Genomic DNA, 20,117 nt, shown 5'->3' on the forward strand with positions numbered 1-20,117 from the left:
TTTTCCCCCAATTTCCTGGAAAACAAGTTGATTCAAAAAATCTTCAACTAACTTTTATTAATCCAGTGTATTTTATTTACATAGCATAGCTTTACTCTTTAGTCTCAAGTTCCCTGCAAATGTATATTTTGTGGGATTCAGTGATATTTCTGCACCATGTGTACAGTGTACACTTATCATACCAAGCTACCCTTCTACCCATGACACTCCCTCCCCAGTTTCCACCCTTCCCAGTCATTGATAATCACTTTCCTACTTTCAGGTTGACTTAAAAAAAAAAGTTTCTACGTTTTAAGAGAAAACACAGATACTTGTCTGCCTGTGGCTTAACATGTCCTTCAGTTCCATCAATTTTTCTGCAACTGTCAGAACTTCATTTTTCTTAGCTGAATAATATTCCTGTGTGTGTGTATGTGTACACTTTTTTTTATCCATTTATCTGCAAATGGACATCTAGGTTTATTCATGTTTTAGTGATTATGAATAGCACCACAGGAACAGGAAACATGGGCATGCAAGTATCTCTTTTGTATGCTAACTTCATTTCCTTTCAGTATATACTGTTCTCCTTAGTAGTTGTACTAATTTACATTCCAACTAACAGCATATGAGGTTTTGTTTTTTTTTTTTTTAAGTATGGCTTTATTTGAGTAAGAAAACCAGGTTTTATTTATTTTAAAGCCTTCCAAGTGACTTTGTAACACACTACACCCAGTAGGTTAGTATTATATTTGCTGAATTAAACATGTAATTTTATTCCATTTGCCTACATTTCTTTAACCAAAAAATAAGTATTCATTGTATGAAGCGTCTGTTGGGAAGAGTGACTTCCTTTTTCTTTCTTGGTTAATTTTTTCAGTTTCATTGGGTTAAAATTGACAAATATAAACTGTATAGTAAGGTATAAAACATGATGTTGACATACATGTGTATTTGTGAAATGATCACCACAAAAGTAGTTAATCTATCCGTCACCTCATGTACTTACATTTGTGTGGGTGGTGAGAACCATAAAGTTCTACCCTCTCAGCAAATATCAAACATACAACAGTTTCATTAATATAGTCACCAGGCTGTGCTTTAGGGTCTCCAGATCTTACTCCTACCATGTAACAGGAACTTTGTGCTTTTTAAAAAAACGTATAAATCTGTACATATATTTTAGTTGCCAATGGACCTTTATTTTATGTATTTATGTGTGGTGCTGAGAGTCAAACCCAGTGCCTCACACATGCTAGGCAGGTGCTCTACCACTGAGCCACAAGCCCAGCCCAACTTAGTGCTTCTGACAGGCATCTCCTCACTTCCTCCTCCCCTTTTAAGCTTCCACATGTAAGTAAAATAATTCAGTATTTCTTCCTTGTCTGGTTTATTTCACTTAGCATATGTCTTCTGGGTTCATCCATGTTTTCATATATGACAGGGTGTTTAAAGATTTTTTTAAAGACTGAATAATACTCTATTCCATGAAGGCTGTACCCATTTACATTCCCACCAGCAGTGTGTAAGAGTTCCTTTTTCTCCACAGCTTCATCAGTATTTATCTCCTCCACCTTTTTTTTAATAATCATTCAATCACATATGAGGTGATATAGTGGTAGAGTTTTACTTTTTAATATGTTCTAACTAGTTATATATAACAGTAGAATGTATTTTGACACATACTACACAAAAGGAGCATAACTTCTCCTTCCTCTGGCTGTACATGGTACAGATCATGATGGTAATCACACATGTATATAGGGTAATAATATCCACCTCATTCCACTGTCCTTCCCCTCCTCCCCTCCTCTCACTCCCCTCTGCACAAATCCAAAGTTCCTTCATTCTTCCCTATCCCCACCCCCATCATAGATCAGCATCTGCTTAACAGAGAAAACATTCAGCCTTTGGTTTTTTGGGTTTGGCTTATTTTGCTTAGCATGATATTCTCTAGTTCCATCCATTTACCTGCAAATGCCATAATTTCATTGTTCTTTAAGGCTGAGTAATATTCCATTGTGTATATATACCACAGTTTCTTTATCCATTCATCAGGGCACCTAGGCTGGTTCCATAGTTTAGCTTTTGTGAGTAGAGCTGCTATAAACATTGATGTGGCTGTGTCACTGTATTATGCTGATTTTAAGTCCTTTGGATATATACCGAGGAATGGAATAGCTGGGTCAAATAGTAGTTCCATTCCAAGTTTTCTGAGGAATCTCCATATTGCTTTCTAGAGTGGTTGCACCAATTTGCAGTCCCACCAGCAATGTATGAGTGTACCTTTTTCTCCACATCCCTGCCAACACTTGTTATTGCTTGGATTCTTGATAATTAATATAAGAATTTTTGTTTACTTCGCTTCCTCTAGTATGTGTCATTGTTGGTTTTTTATAATAGTCATTCTAATTGGGGTGAGATGATATTATGCTATTTCCTTGATGGCTGGTGATACTGAGCATGATTTTTCATATATTTTCTTTTGAAATATGTTGAGATCATTTGCCATTTTTTAATTGAATTACTTTTTGCATTAAGCTTTTTGAGTTCTTTATTTGTTATGAATAATAAACCTCTGTCAGACAAATAGCTGCCAAATGTTTTCTTCCATTCTGCACCCTATCTCTTCACTTTTGATTGCTGTGCAGCAGCTTTTGACTTTGATGTAATCCCACGTGTCAATATCAGATTTTCTTTCACATTGTATCCAGAAAATCATTACCTCTACCAATAGCTTGAAGTGTCTCCCTTAGTTTTCTTAGTGGAAGTTTCAGAGTTTCAGGTCTTATATTAAGGCCTTTAATTCATTTTAAGTCAATTTTTGTACAAGGTGAGAGACAGGGTCATATTTCAATCTTCTGTATGTGTAGATCCAGTTTTCCTGGCATCCTTTGTTGAAGAGGTTGCCCTTTCTCCAATGTATGTTTTTAGCACCTTTGCTGAGATTCCCACTGGCTATAAATGTGTAGTTTTATTTCTGGGTGCTCTGTTCCATTGGTATTTTCTGTTTTTATGCCAAAACCATGCAATTTTTGTTACTGTGGTTGAGCAGTGTGTCTTGAAATCAGGTATTGTGATGTCTACATCACAGGGTCTCTTGTACTTTCATATAAATTTTAGGATTGTTTTTTGTGAAGAATATCACTGGTATTTTGATGGTGACTGCACTTCATCTGTAGACTGGTTTGGTAGCGTGGCCATTTTCACAACATTCATTATCCATGAACATGGGAGGTCTTGCCGACTTTAGCATCTTGAATATTTTACATCAGTGTTTTGTGATTTTCATTGCAAGGTCTTTCACTTCCTTAGTTAAGTTTATTCCTAGGCACTTTTTTGTAGCTATTGCAAATGAGATGTTTCAGTGATTCTTCTCAGAAAATTCACTGGTGTATAGAAAAGCTATTGATTTTTATATGTTGATTTTGTCTTCACTTAATCAGTTATAATAGTCTTTTGCTAGAGTCTAGGTTTTTCTGTGTATATAATCGTATCAATTGCAGACAGATAATTTGATTTCCTCCTTCCCTATTTGTATGACTTATTTTTCTCTTATCTAATTGCTCTGGCTAAATCTTTTTGTATTACATTGAATAAAAGCAGTGAGAATTGCCACACGCATCTTATTCCTGATCTTAGAGGAAATGTTTTTGGTTTCCCCCAGTATGATGTTGGCTATGGGTTTACTACATATAGACTTTGTTATGTTGAGGTATGATCTTCCTATACCTAATTTTTTCAGGGCATTTATCACTGAGGGATGTCAAATTTTATCAAATGCCTTTTCTGCATCTACTGAGATATTTTATCCTTCATTCTGTTTGTAACATTTTGCTTATTGATTTATGTATATTGATTCATACTTGCATCCTTGGAATGAAACATCTTAATCATCACGTATGATGTTTTTGATGTACTGAATTTGGTTGCTAGTAATTTTTGCATCTATATTCATCAGGGATGTTGGTCTATAGGTTTGCTGTTATTGTTTGTCAGGTTTTGGTAACAGAGTGATGAGTTTGAGAAAGTTTCCTCCCTTTCAATTCTATGGAATAGTTTGAGAATAATTGGCATTAATTCTTCTTTAAAAGTTTGGTAAAATTCAGCAGTGAGGTCATCTGTTCCTGGGCTTTTTCCTAGGGGGGAGACTTTTTTTTAAATCACTGATTAGCTCTCATTAATCTATTCATTTTTTTAATATTCTCTTGGTTCAGTGTTGGCAGGTCATGTGTGTCCCCCAAGTTTTCCATTTCTTCCAGATTTTCCAATTTGTTAGCATATAGTTTTCCAAAATAATTTCCAATGATCTGTTGTAATTCTGTGGTATCAGTTGTAATGTCTCCTTTTTTATCTCAAAGGTTATTTGGATCCTCTTTTTCTTCGTAAAAAAGAAAAAAAAAAAAAAAAGTCCGTCCATTTGCTTAGTTTTTCTGTGTGTATACATGATGATTATATATAATTTGCTCAATATCCTCAGTACCTTCTTCTTCTTCACTCATTCCTCTCTGATCTACTTGCTCTATTGATCTCCCTTCTACTAGTTTAATGTATTATCATTATCTATAAATGGGGTTCACTGTGGTAAGTATATGGACATAGCATAATTTGGTAGATTTTCATTCCTAGAATTTCCCCATCCCATCCCCTGCTTCTTGATCCCCTTTTTCTAGATGATAGGTCTCTTCTATTTTCATGAGATCCCCATTTCTATTCCTTTCTCTCCTTACTTCCACCTGAGAGAAAACATTCGACCTTTCTTTCTGGGTATGGCTTATTTCACTGTTCTCCAGTTCCATCCATTTAGCAGCACATACCATAATTTCATTCTTCTTTATAACTCAGTAAAACTCCATCGTGTATATATACACCACATTTTCTTTATCTATTTATCTGTTGATGGGCTCCTGGGCTGATTCTGTAGTCTATTGTGACTAGCTCTGCTATGAACATTGGTATGCATGTATCACTATAATATGCTGATTTTAGTTCTTGTGGATAAATACTAAGGAGTGGGATAGCTGTGTCATGTGGTGGGTCCATTTCTAGTATTTGAGGAATCTTCACACTTCTTTCCAGAGTGGTTGTACTAATTTGCAGTTCTACCAACATACCAGTGTACCTTTTCCTCCATATGCTCTCCAGCATTTGTTATTTGTATTCTTAATGACTGCCATTCTAAGTGGGGTGAGAAAATCTGTGTAGTTTCAATTTGCATTTCCCAAATTGCTATTTCATATATTTGCTGGCATTTTGTTATTTCTTTTGACAAATGTCATTTGCACATTTATTGATTTGGTTTGTTGTTGGTGTTAAGCTTTTTTGAGTTCTTTATATATTCTGGCTCTTAATCCCCTGTTGGAACAGTAGTTGGCAAAAATTTTCTCCCATTCTGTAGGCTTCTCTTCCTGCTCTTGTTTTCTTTGCTGTGCAGAAGTATTTTAATTTGATGACATTCCACATACTGACTCTCATTTTTATTTCTTGAGATTTAGGAGTCTTCAGGAAGTCAGTGTCTGCAGAGGTTGTTTAGCTTTTAAAGAACTGACTCTGTTACATTGATTTTTTGTATTGTCTTTTAGTCCTTCATTTCTGCTCTGAACTTTATTATTTCTTCCTTCTAATTTAGAGTTTGTATTTTTCTTTTCTAAGTCCTTGAGTTACATCATTAGGTTATTTAAAATCTTTTCTTTTTAAATATAAGAACTCATTGCTATAAATTTCCCTCATACTACTTTTGGTTGCACCCCATGAGGTTGGGTATATTTTGTTTCAGAAATGTTTTTAAAACTTCTCTTTTGACTCCAATGACTCACTGTTCTAAAGTGTGCTCAGTTTTCACATATTTTTAGCATTTCTGTAGTTATTCTTCTTTTCATTCCATTGTAATCAGAAAAGATGCAGTATATGATTTCACTTTTTAAAAAATTCTATTAAGACTTGTTGTGGCCTAAAAAGTATGGTCTAGGAAGTTTTAGGCTCTGATTTTAAAAAATGTGTATTCAGCTGTTGGAAAAACTGTTCTGTAAATATCTGTTAAGTCCCTTTGATTTTTAGCATAGTTTTTAGATGTTTTGTTTTCTTTGTTTCTAGATGAGTTGACCACTAAAGAAAGTAGGGTTTGGAACACCCCTGCTATTATCACACTGCAGCCTTTGCCCTGCCTTTAGGGTTAGTAGTGCTTGTTTTATAAAATTGGGTGCTCCAATATTAGGTACAGACAGATTTCCAAACGCCTTGATGAAATGATACCTTCTTGATCATTACAGAGTGATGTTATTTCTTGGTTTTTGATGAAGTCTATTTTGTTAAATGCAAGTATAGCTATTCTTACTTTAGGTTTCATTTCAGGATATTTTCCATCCTTTTCTTTCAGTGTTTGTGTACCTTTACTGATAAAAATTTTCAGTACAAGAGATAGAACCCTAGGGTGCTTTAGCACTGAGCTACATTCCCAGTACTTTTAATGTTGAGAGATATTACTAAGTTGCTGAGGATGGCCTCAAACTTGTGATCCTCCTGCTTCAGCGTCCCAAGTACCTGGAATTATAAGCATGTGCCACTGTTTCCTTCGAGATGTATCTTTTAATTGGAGAATTTAATCTATTTACATTTTTCATAGTTAAGTTTATTATTCAAAGGTACATACTTATGCCTATTAATATTGATTTTCTTCCAGTTGTTTTGAATATTCTTTGTTCTTCCTCTTATTCAACTTTGTGGTTTGATGGCTTATTTTAATAATAATGTCTGAATCTTCTATTTCTCTCATGTATCTGCTACCCTCGTAGGACTTTTACTTTTACATGCAATCATGGTGGTAGTTACTTTTCTTCCACTTCTGGATGCAGGACTCCCTTAAATATCTTTTGTAAGGCTTGTCTGGTTATCCTGGATTCTTGAAATGTCTTTATTTCTCAAAGATAGCCTTGTTAGTAATAGTAATCTTGGTAGCAGTTATTGTTTCAGGACTTGAAATGTCATTACATTTTCTCCTGACCTGTAGGATTTCTTTTGAGAAATCTTGTGTTAGTCTACTGGAGTTGATCTTAAATATTAATTGGTGCTTTTCTCTTAGAGATTTTAAAATACTTTGTCCTGGACTTTTGACCATTTGATTATAATATGTCATGGTAAAGATCTTTCCTGGTCATGTCTACTTGGAGTTCCATATGTGTCCCATATATGGATGTCCATGTCTTTTCCCCAAATTAGGGATGTTTTGTGTCTTTAACCTTTAGCTCTTTATCTTTGGATACTTCAAAAATGAATGTTTATTCATTTAGTGGCATCCAAAAGAACTTGAATGTGTCCTTTTTTTTTTTTTTTTTTCTTTCTTGTTTGAATGCGATATTTCAAAAGACCGGTCTTCAAGCTCAGATTCTTTCTTCTACTTGATATAGTCTGTTCAGGTCTTTGACTGAAATTTTCACGTGTCTTATTGAGTTCTTCATTTGGAAGATTTGTTTGGTTCTTTTTCAAAATCTGTTTTTGCTGGATTTCTCATTCACTTCCTGCATTATCTTCCTAATTTCATTTAACTGTTTATAGCCTTAGATCTCAAGAGATTTTTTAAAATTATTCCCTTGAATTCTTTGTCAAGCATTTCATCCATTTTGAGTTCTTGGAATCTGTTAATGGCATTATGATCTTTTGGGGGTATCATATTACCTTGTATTTTCATATTTCTAAATTGAGATTTGGACATTTGATAGATCAGATATCTCTACCACATTCATGGAATGGCTTTTAATAAGCAACTTTCGTTTAAAGATGTCCTGGGATGTAAGTTTGTTGTGCAATGCTGAATTTATTTCTTGCTAGGAACCATATTGTCTCCCTGTACCTTCTTGGCTGTGATCAGTGAATCTGGACACAGCACATACCATGTTGGTGTCAGAGAGGCTTATGATCTCTTTGGGCCATGCAAGGACATTCTAATACTTCAGGCAGGTGTAGCATAGATAGCACATCGTGTGGCTTCTCCTACATTGGGAGCGATAGCCCCTATCAGGTAAAAAGAGTTTCCTCAGGCACGGCTGACTTGGTTATTTGTAAAGGTCTTTGGCACTCTCTGTACCCATAATGATGAGAGGCCTAAAGCACTTATCCTACAGCCAGACAGTGGTGTGAGCCCAAGTCCTTCATGGGGAGAGGCAGTGGCAGGAATAACAACATCCCTGTGATACTCACACCCAACCTGACAGCGGTGTGGGGTCAAATGATGTGCAGGGATGCCCAGTGGGGGGAGTCCCATTTGTGTGGTAGCAGCAGGTGGTCCTTTCTGCCACTGTTATGGGAGTGCCAGGCCAAGGGGTGGGACCATTGGGCACTCCCTAACCAGAGACCTGGATCCTTTTTGCCCCCAGTTCTTTTAGCTGCCAGGAGGTTTGCAGGAGTAAGATGTGGTTGGACCTGGGCAAAATTCCTCTCAAAGCCTCCTTTGGTCATATGTGCCCAGGGGTGGAACAATAGCCAAAGCTGTGACATTGCTTAAAGTCACTCTGGCACACCTGTGAGAGTATGGCAACAGTGGAACCACAGAATTCTGTCCCCACCCTCATAGTGGCAGGCGTATGTACACAGCTTGGGGAAGGGGAGGGTTGGTGGGAACCGCATGGGTGATGGCCTTCAGTCCTGGCACCAGTGCAAATCCACATACAACTGGGCACATCCTGATCTCAGAGGGCAAGCTCCGCAATCTCCCCTTCTTGAGGGTAGTTTCCTTTCCATTCCCTTCCATATCATAATACCTGTCCTTACTGTCAGGGCACCCAGTGGGTTTGATTCAGACTTATTCTACTGGGCCAAGTTTAGTTTGCTAGACAAGTTTGGTTCAGATACCCACTGAACCAGTATAGTAGAATGTCTATGGCGTCCCAGAGATGGGAATAGTGGGGGCTTCTGACCCCTTCAGCAGCCCAAATTTAGACAACAGGTCCGTTTTCAAGATGTCTCCTGGCTCTGGCTCCCTAAGGTTTCAGTGGGAAGATGTGAAATCCTTTTTCAAAGATTTCAGATTGCTTATCTAATTAGGCTATAAGCCTGTGAGGGTTGTGAAACTCTCCAATAGCTAGGATCACCGACATCTGCACTGATGGTTTGCTAGGACTTATTTCTGCAGAGGGGAGGCTCCCTGTTTCCTGGTTGAAGAGTCCATGTATCTGGATATTGTGTTTCTTACTATGCTTTTGTTGGGTCTCTGAAGCTTACATGTTCCAATTTCTCTCTTCTAGTGTGTTCCGGTGATCACTCTCCTCCACGTGCAGCTATACCCCTGTTACTTTGTTTTTTCTTTGTGGAGGAACAGCCATCTTGAGATCCCACCCAACTGTGTTTGTTCCAAAAGTTTTTCTCAAGTCTTTAGCACCAACTCCCATTTGCCTGCTAGCATGTGAGGCCAAACAGGAAACAAGATAGATGTAAGTGGAAAAATCAGGAAGATCCCATCTGGCTCAGGTTGATATTTGTAGATATCTGTGCCTGTGGTCAAAACTTATATATTTCATACATAATACTTAGGCTTTCTGCTAGTAGAACTATTCTTGATTATACAGTGAAACATGATAACACGAAACACTGGATCTCATGATACCCTGCAGAATGCATTATAACTTCCAGCTGCTTTATAACATGATCGAGTTCACTGTGTTGGGCTTCTTGGGTCTAGTCTGTGTTTACTACCTTGTCTGTTAAGGTAGATGACAGTGTAAACCAAAAAACAGGAATAATTCATAAAACAAAATCAAACAGCACTTACCTATAAAGAGCATCATGAGATACAGCCTTAGCACATAAGGGAAATAGATGGATAAGTCAAAAGGCAGCTTGGTGGAGTAAGTGCCGAACGATTCAAAATAAGGCAGCGACTGATAGATGGCAAATGCTGTTTAAAGAAAAGGGACATCATGAGGTTCTCCTCTTCAACCTGTTACAGGGGTGTGTATATATGTCTCCCTAGTTGAACAATATATTGAATCTGACAGTTCTCTGATGTTTGCCGAGTCCTTTAGCTAAAGCTGTAGTCTGGTATAGAAATCTGCTGAATGATAAGTGGGTAAAGCTGTTACATCAGTGCGACTTACTGAATTTTTTGTCCATGATATACTTTATCATGCTTACATGGAAGGAATTATAGGGATCTTTAAAAGGGTAACTCAGAATACATCTGTGCCCCTCACCACAAATAGGGGTAATAAGCAACTGGAGAGAAGCTATATATTTTTTTCTCCTAGAATGGTATAACCCACATTTAGCACAATAAAGATCCTGCAAAGTCTTGCAATAAAGAAATTAGCATCACCCATTTTTTTCAGACTATCTCCTTTCTCACATAGCCCCAGTAGCACTTAATAAAAATTCTGGGGGAGCTCTACACGAAATGCTGGCTTGCCCTAAATTATTTTGAGGGAAGAGGCTAGTGTCAGAAAGATGGAGACTTCATGAAACTGTATCCCATGTGTAAGTTTTTAATAAAATGTATCATTTTTTTCATGGAATGAAATAACACACTGCAGTGATGTGGGATGTTACCACTAGGGAAAGGATGAAAGCTACATGGGAATTATGCACTAGTTCTGCAATTTCTTTTGAGTCTAACATTATTTCAAAATAAGAAAAGTCAAATGGATCTACAATTGACACCAATCATGACACCTAGGATTAACACGAGCTGCCCCTCGGTCTCTAGCATTTTATCATAGAGCCAGCTGATCTAGTTATTTTTATGAAGTTTGCTTTTTTCTTATATTTACCAGATATGAGAACTGTTATTTAAATGAGTTATTAACTTTATTAAAAGTTATCAAAGAATGTCAAAAATATTCTTAACTGTATATTTTTATGCTATAGTTGAAATATATAGAAACATAAAATAAGTCACCCATATTCTCTACCCAGGAGTCATAACTGTTAACAATTTTGTCATGAATGTTCCTAGATTTTTTCTGTGTATATTCTACTTTGTAAGATTAAGTTTATGAATTTAATAAAAGAATATGGGTATATGACAACCATGACTTTCCTAAAAAGAGAAGGCTTAGAATTAACACAAGTGGAAGGGTTTCCTGTACATTTATTCATCCCTAGTTTTAAGAAGAGATTAATAATATTTCTACTTTATTCCCTAATTTTTAAATTTTATTTTGGATTTTATTAATTTTACTTAATCATAATTGAATATATTTCTGAGGCATGGTATATGTCTTAATATAGGTGTAAAATGTGGAATGATGAAATAAAGCTAATTAACATACGCATCACCTCATTTATCTTTGGTGGCAAGACATTTGAAATTTACTGTCAACTACTTTAAAACACATGATTACTAGCTACAGCCACCCTGCTATGGAACAGCTCTCAAAATTCTTTTCATGCTAATTTAAGCTTTGCACGCTTTGACCAACACCCAGCCCACCATTTCCTTTGTATATTCTTTATCATGTTTTTATGACATAACAAAGGAATGTACTTAATGTTTAAATGAGTGAGGGATTTCATTCTTAAAGAATGGGCAGTTTTTATGGATTTTCAGGAAGATTATTCTCTAGATTCTTTTGACACAGTCTATTCCAAAATTTAATAAATCTTCCTTTTGAAAACAAAGCAAATTTAAAAATTATATCTAATATGATTTATTCTAACTTAAGCTCCTTTTTTCTAGTCAACAGTAGATAGAAAACATATGGCTTTATTTTATACACTGGACTTTATGTACTTTATGATTATTGGCAACATCACCATCATTTTATGGTGAATCTGTTTCTTTATGATTTCCCTTAGTTACCTCAACATGCATTCTTATTTTATGTCTTCAGTTTTCAAAAACTTTAATCGTCTTTTAGAAAGCTCCCTAGCAGTCTGCCAAATCCATTACAGAAGGAAGTGTATATACTCCAAATATCTTCAAGTTCTTTGCAAATTGATGATTTTTATTAAGTTGGAGGTTTATCTTTTGGTTCTGTAATTAACCTACTTGGTATTGTAGCTAACAATTCATTCTGTTTTTATTGAGTATGTGTACTAGTGCAGAAGACAAAGGAGAAGAGCAAAGAAACAAACAGCATACCTGTGCCTTTGTGGAGCTTAGAATCTAGTTAGGGAACTGAATATTATTCAAAGAATCATACGAATGTCTAGTTACAACTGAGTTAGGCCCTATAAAAAAAAGTTCATGATACCATACTAGGAGGAATTTACTTAGTTGAGAAATCAGGGAAGACTTCTCTCAGAAAGCAATTATTCATCTCAAGGTAGAGATAACTCCCAAGCAGAATGAGAGATGCATTGCGGCTGGCAAGTGAGAAGAGTTTACCTAGAGTGAACAGTATTCCTATGCATGAAAAGTGAATCTCTGAGTGTTAAACCCCTCTTTGAGAGATTAAATGAGTTTCACAAAATTCATACAGTGAGTTAATGAAGTTAAGGGCTGGACTCAGATGTCCTTGTTTTTTGTCCAGACCTGCTTCCCTCTCCGACTTTGCTGCTTTGAAGCAAGGGAGCTATGCCAGGAAAGACATATTGAGTAAGGTAAGCAAACAGCACAAATAATTTAATCATCAAAACTTTAGTGAACAATTATAACTAGATGATTTTTGTCAGTGCACAACACCTCATCACTCTTTTCTTACCTTCAGCAAGAACACACAGAGGATAGATTGGCATCCACAGTGTTTGACTGAGCCATGTCAAGACAGCATAGGAAGTTCCTATGACTGATAACATGCTGTAAGTATACCTGCAAGGAGGCAAGGAGCTCATAAGTACCCTTTTCTCTAGCGTCTGGGAAATAAAAGAAAATACCTTACTACATAATTAAATATAGGGTTAAAACCAGAAGTATATAACTTACATAACTTATTTTCTATGATTTAAAAAATGGTCAAGGCAGGTGGGGATTGTGTCACTCTGGCTTATCTTGTGGGGTAGATCATAGATAATTATAGAATCGAACAGAGTAAGAATGTAACTCTCCCCAAGAGATTACAGGTACAAACTCCTTGATTAAAGACTTCAATTTTACTAAACAGTTAGGCCCATTTGATGCAGTAAGGCAGCTAGGCTTAAAAAACAACAACAACAACAACAAACTTTTGAGGACCAGTTAAAATGACTTCCAAGATTCTTACTTGGCATCTGTAGTTGTGGATCTTATGTGATCAGTTAATTAAAAGAACTGGCCTTGGGAGCTGGTTTGGGGTATAGTAGGTAGCTTTAAACCTACCAGCATGAAGTAATAAAGTTTTCTACCTATTTTTATTTACTTGAATAGGCCAGTGGTTCTTAGATTTGAGCATATAATGAAGATCAACCCAGATAACTTGTTAAAGCATACATTGCTGAGTCCTTCCCCCCAAAATTCTGATTCAGCAGGTCTGCGGTAGAGCCTGAGAAATTTGTGTTACTAACAAGTTCCAGTTAATGCTGATGCCACCTGCCCAGGGATCACACTTTGAGAACTACTGGAAGAGACAATAAAAATACATCACAAAACAACCTCCCACAGCTTGGAAACATGAATGGAGAAAAGCAAATCTTTCATTCTATTCCTCAGAGACAATATCCAATACCAGTTTTTGTAATGTTTCAGAAACATTTTTGTATATGCTACGTGTATATAATGTATGCCAATGGTTCAAGCCCTCACTAACAAGGCATGTTAAAGTTTTTAATCTTTACAAATTTCAGTGAAAAATTGTACCCCCACCCCCTTATTAGAAAAAAGAGGAATGGTTAAGCATCTTATACATTTAAAACTCATGTTGGATGAAGTCCAATTTATTTTCTCTTTTGGTGCTTGTAGGTTTGGTGTCATATCAAAGAATAAATTGTCAAATCTGAAGTTAAGTTTCTTCTAAGACTTTTATACTTCTAGCTCTTACCTGTGAAGTAAGCTTCCAGCTTCATTCTTTTCCATGTGGATATCAGTTGTCCTAGTACATTTGTTAAGACTATTCTTCCCCCCATTGATTGAATGGCTTTGGCACCTTTGTCAAAAACTGACAAAAAAATATGGTAGCTTGTCTCTGGACTATTAGTTGTATTCCATGATTGAGCCATACACCAGTATAGCGCTCATAATTTATTATTGTTTTTTGGTAAGATCTGAAATGGGAAATGTGAGTCCTCCAAGTATTCTTTTTCAAGATTGTTTTGGCTAGTCTGATTCCTTAAGTGTCCATGCAATTCTTAGCTTCTTTGGAGGAATTGAGAAGCTAATCCTATTTGGCTGTGTTACTGTAGCATGCTGATTTTAAGCCCTTTGGGTATAAACCGAGGAGTAGGATAACTGGGTCAAAAGGTGGTTCCATTCCAAGTTTTCTGAGGAATCTCCATACTGCTTTCCAGAGTGGTTACAATTTGCAGTCCCACCAGCAATGTATGAGTGAACCTTTTCCCCCACATCCTCGCCAACATTTATTGTTCCTTGTATTCTTGATGATTACCATTCTGACTGGAGTGAGAGGGAATCTCAGTGTAGCCTTAATTTGCATTTCTCTAATTGCTAGAGATGTTGAGCATCTTTTTCATGTATTTTTTGACCATTCATATTTTTTCTGTGAAATACCTGTTCACTTCCTTTGCCCATTTATTGATTGGGTTATTTGTTTTTTTGGGGGTTAAGTTTTTTGAGTTCTTTGTATATCCTGGAGCTTAATGCTCTGAGGTTCAGGTGGTAAAGATTTTCTCCCATACTGTAGGTTCTCTGTCCACATTCTTGATTGTTTCATTTGCTGCAAAGAAGCTTTTTAGTTTGATACCATCCCATTTATTGATTCTTGATTTTACTTCTTGCACTTAAAATCAGCATACTACAGTGATACAGGCACATCAAGGGTTATAGCAGCTCAATTCACAATAGCTAATCTATGGAACCAACCTATGTGCCTTTCAACAGATGAATGGATAAAGAAAATGTGGTATATATGCACAATGGAATATTACTGAGCCATATTACTGAAGAAGGAAATTATGGCATTGCTGGTAAATGGATGGAACTGGAGACTATCATGCTAAGTGAAATAAGCCAATCCAAAAAAATGTATATTCTGATATGTGAATGCTAATGAGGGTGGGTGTGGAGGGGAAGAATAGAAGTTCATTTGATTAGACACATGGGAATGAAGGGAAGGGAAGGGGGATTGGGAATAGAAAAGACAGAAGAGTGAATCAGACTTACCTTTCCTATGCTCCTATATTAATATACAACTAGTGTAACTCCATATCATGTACAACCATAAGAATGGGATCCTATTTTGAATAAGTTATACTCCATGTATGTATAATATGTTAAAATACACTCTACTGCCATGTATATTTAAAAAGAACAAATTAAAAAATATTTGAACGATATAAAAAGCTATCTAGGGCTGGGGAGATAGCTCAGTTGGTAGAGTGCTTGCCTTGCATGCACAAGGCCCTGGGTTCAATCCCCAGCACCGCAAAAAAAAAAAAAAAAAAAAAAAAAAGCTATCTAGGCTTCTCATGTGAATTGGATTGAATCTACAAATCAATTTGGGAGTATTTCCATCTCAATGAAATTAAATCTTCAACCAATGTGGGATGTCTTCCCATTTAATAAGATATTTCATTTTTTAAAAAAGATTCTATAATTTTTATTGTATAAGTTCCTAATATCTTTTAAAATTTTGATTCCTAAGTACTATTCATTTTGAAGTCGTAGTTTTCTGTATTTCATTTTAGGATAGTTCATTGCAAATGTATAGAAATACAATTGATTTTTAATTGATCTTATGCCATCTTGCTAAATTTGTGGGTCCCTGGTTTGTGTTATAAGATCATATCTTTTGCCAATAGAGGTAGTTTTACTTCTTCCCAATCTGAATGCCTTTTTATTTGGTTTTCTTAGTTGCCATTTCTAGAATTTCCAGTACAGTGGTGGGCAGAAGTGGTAAGAGTGGACATCCTTCTCTTGTTCTGACTTGGGAGGAAAGCATCAGTCTCATGGTTAACTATCATGTTTGTAGATTTTTTTCACAGATGCCTTTATCAGGTTGAGGAAGTTCTCTGTTATTGTTTTTAATCATTCTAGGGTAGACTGGGAAGGTATTCTGTCCCCATTTTACAGGGTGAAAAACAAGAATTTTACTCCTAAGTATAAGGAAAATGAAAATATGTGCACATAAAAGCTTGTACATGGATGTTCATATTCCTTATTGCCAAAGAGTAGAAACAACCCAAGTATCCATCAGGTGATGGATGGATAAACAAAGTGGTCTATCAGCATAATCATTCAGTCACAAAAAGCAGTAATGTACTAACACATGCATGACACTGGATAAAACTTGAAAGCATTATGTTAACTAAGTCGCAAAAGACCACATGTTGTTTGGTTTCATTTATACAAACTTTCCAAAATAGGCAAATACATAGAGACAGCCTATGGGGGAAGGAGGGAACCGTGAGTCACTGCCAATGGACATGGGAGACTGTTCTTAGATTAGATAGTGGTAAGGGTTGCACAGCTCTTTGATTTTACTAAACCTCACAAATTCTAGAATTTTTAAAATGTGATATTTCTCAAGGCCATTTAGGAAGTAAGTAGTTGGTATGTGTTTCATCCAGAAATCATTAACCTCTCTATATCCCCAAATCCCATGATAGTTTGTTATCATCATCAAAGCAAAAGTTGTCTCGTTGGGTCTATTAACCTTATCTGACACCAAACCAATACTGAAGTTTGCTCTAAGTCTGCAGAACTATTTTAAAAATGATTAATAACTTACTATGTACAAAGAGTCAACTTAATTCAAAATATTTCATTCTTCTCTCTAGGACTCATCCCATTATTTAGATAAATTTAAATCCATCTAAGTTATTGGCAATATAATAAATACAGAATTTGTATAACCTCAGCTAAAAATCTCAGGCTATTTTGTGACCTATTCACATGCAGTTCTTTCAAGTGGGGGAGATAATATTCATTTGAAAGCCCAAGTAGCAGTTAGAACGCCTCCCCAAAGAGAGGTATGTGGGCTCACCAATAAAGGAGAGAGTCTTACGCCAGAGAAAAGACTGGGCCCATCTCATTGCAAAGTTTCAGAATTAGAAGGAAACTGAAGACTAGACTAAGAATTCCCAGGGGTTCCATGAAAGGACTTCAGTTAGTCATTTGAACTCATTGGAATTACATTAAAAAATTGAAGTAGAGGTGCATTTTTCCTCCTGAAAGATGAGGTCCTAAGTTTAAAATATCTTTTAAGTTCACAGAAACCAACTCTGTAAATTCCGACAATTACAGAATAAAAGTTCTGCTTTGCTTGTTAAATCAACGTACCAGTTCCAGAGCAATTGTAAGGAATGCCTTTCATTAACAAACAGCTGTGAGGTTTATTTCAAGTTGGTGTTATGCCAAGCCTTGTGCTGGAATCCTGAATGCACTGATTTGCTCTTGTAATACCACGGTAGGTTTTCATTATCTTTGATATGCCTATTATGGAAAGCACTAAAAATACATTTCCATATCAAGATAAAATAATTTGAAAAGAGGTTATGCTTTTCTGTCTCATTCAGAGTAACCAAATGTAAGTAGCTATTACTGGCTGTACTGGAGAAAGCAATTTTGATTTGTTTTAAGAGATTTTGCCTTCTTACCTAGCCATATCCAACAGATTCCAAAAGATGAATAAAACACACACCACATATTTCTCTTGGATTTCCTCTTGACTGGTGATCACCACAAAAAGAATGACTATTCTCTCTGTGAGCTAACAAAGAAACAGAAAAGTCAAGAATTAGGATCATCTGTTAGGCCATATAAGTAATTTTTTAGTTTTAAAAACCAGAGTTTTTTTTTTTTTTTTCTTTTTTTTTAAAGTATGCTTTAACTGGAACTATGCATACCAAAATGTTAACAATGACTCTTCCTAAGGGAGTTGGGCTATGGCTAAACTTCATTTCCTTCTGTTTGTTTTTCTGTACTTTCCAAATTATATATAATGAATGAAAAGATAACATTTTACCAGGATATTTCTTTTTCTTGCCATATGCACATGATTCTATTTGCTTTGGCCATCTTTTATTGAGTGTTCACTATGTATTAGATGCTATAATGAAAATATGATCCTTGCTCCAGAGAGGGTGGTGGTGGAGGGAGAATGTGGAGCAGTAACTGATGTGGAAATGTATGTGCTGTGGGTAGGGGTGGGATGGCACAGGTTGGGGAGATGCTTGCTGCCTGGAGAAAGAATACAGACTTGTGAAGATAGGCAAGTTTCAACTAGATTTTTAAAAATGAATGAGTATGTCAAGTAGACTGGATTTGAGAAAAGGCATCCTAGGCAAAGGGAGCTCTCTGAGCAGAGGTGTAGAAATGCAGGGTGTTTTGGGAGGAGTAAGAACCACTGAGAAGCTGGAATGTAAGGTGCAGAGAATGGAAGAACAGGGCAGATTAAACTGAAAATGTGTTTCAGGCTGGGTTGTGAGGGTTCTGAATGATAGGCTGAGAAATTTTAATTTCATCCAATAGAGAAGCCATTGTAGTTTTTTGTGGGGGAGGAGGCAAGGGAGTAATATAATCCTAACCTTCACAAGCTAGTGGAAAAGGAAAAGAATTTAACACATTCTTGGAATATATACATATATTCCAAGTCAGTAAGCATTTCCAAATCATTGAGAATTCACACATTTTTGGCTTAGCTCCAGCTACTAGCCTCAAAAAAATACAGCCTTTCCTCACCTAAATATTAAGTGCTTTCTTACTTTTTATTAACATATCCTGTATAGTATACATTTTTTAGTTCTTAATAGGACATTTTACTTTGCTTTTAATGGTCAAAAGAAAATGGATTTGAGATTGAAGGAACATACTCATAGGAAAGAAAAAATAAAAGGATCGCTTTATGTTTTTCAATAGCTGTCTTTATTTTAAAAGCTGATTAAGGAGAAAATACTGGCACAGTCTAGCCATTTGTCCAGGAAAACAATCTAGTGTAGAAAAATCCAAGATTTGCCAACAGTGGGTCACATGATCAGAAATCCACACGTATAAGCCATCTCAGCATGTGTGTGACCACAGAGGTGAGTCAAGAGGGCCCTTGCTTGGCTAAGGGGAATTAAGATATGATTCAAACCTGAGTCAATCTGTGGATACTATCTACATAGCTGTTTTTTCTTCGGTCATTGTTTATAATATAGTGCCCTAGTTTCTTAATTATATATATTGAATTCTACTGAACGGCAACTGGAATTATTGAATGATCCAACCTTGCTGTCATGACACCTTTGAATACAAGCTGTAAGTACTGAGGCACTATCTAATCTTACATTTTATCAATGCCTGGTAATTAGGTAAACTTGCTTTTGCTAAAACTCTCCAGAGAGACACACAGGAACACACGCATACAACATAGATTTCTAATTACATGGCCAACTACCGAAAAAATGTAGATACCTCTTAATTAGGTGATCTCTAGAGTCCCCTTCAGATAAAATATTCTGACACTAGCCCAGCCCCGCTTTTTTAAAAATAAGGAATTTGGGAACCACAGAATTTAATTGACATTCCCAGGGCAGGAAACATATGTATCTTAAGTTTCCAGAATTGTAAGCTGTCCATGATGTCAAGCTGACTTTTAGATGATGGGAACAGAGGGAAAATTTTCCTAAAAGAGACTGTAGCTGCATGGTGAGACTCACTCTATTGAAAATCATCAACTGAGGGTCTGTGGCATATTAGTGATGGAATCCCAGTTGCATAGAAATCAGCAATTGGCGTGCCCCCAAAACCAAGCCACAACACATATGCATATGTGCAGTTATGTAACAAAAAGACTCCCTGCATATACAATATCAACTTTTTTTTTTTTTTTGGTGCTGGGGATTGAACTCAGGGGTGATTAACCACTGAATCACATCTTTTAGTAATGCAATTAAGCACCTGCTTCAAGGCTAAAAAGAAAACTTTTTGAGACATGGTCTCACTAAGTTGCTAAGGCTGGCCTTGAACTTGTGATCCTTTTTGGCCATTCAATGACAATATGATGCAGGAATTTAGGCAGAGATGTTCTTAAGTTGATAAAAGTCAACATTTATGGGTTACTTTGTGCCAGGTTCCAAATGAATGAATAGCACTTCAGTCTCCATAATGAAGTGGGTGCTAGTACTGTTATCTGCCTTTT

The 20,117-nt window shown here is 36.2% G+C and overlaps 1 protein-coding gene across 1 annotated transcript in view; it reads right to left on the reverse strand.

Moving 5' to 3' along the window:
• Positions 1 to 20,117, reverse strand: part of HACD4 (3-hydroxyacyl-CoA dehydratase 4) — a 30,672-nt gene that overhangs the window by 760 nt on the left and 9,795 nt on the right. Inside the window, exons 4-6 of the mRNA XM_079112430.1 lie at positions 17,593 to 17,705; positions 12,609 to 12,715; positions 9,740 to 9,865 (exon numbers count right to left, since the gene is read on the reverse strand). Coding sequence (XP_078968556.1) covers positions 9,740 to 9,865; positions 12,609 to 12,715; positions 17,593 to 17,705 — 346 coding nt within the window. The remainder of the gene's footprint in view (positions 1 to 9,739; positions 9,866 to 12,608; positions 12,716 to 17,592; positions 17,706 to 20,117) is intronic.

Source organism: Sciurus vulgaris, assembly GCF_902686455.1.
Source record: "Sciurus vulgaris genome assembly, chromosome: 15".
NCBI classification, from domain to species: Eukaryota; Metazoa; Chordata; class Mammalia; order Rodentia; family Sciuridae; genus Sciurus; species Sciurus vulgaris.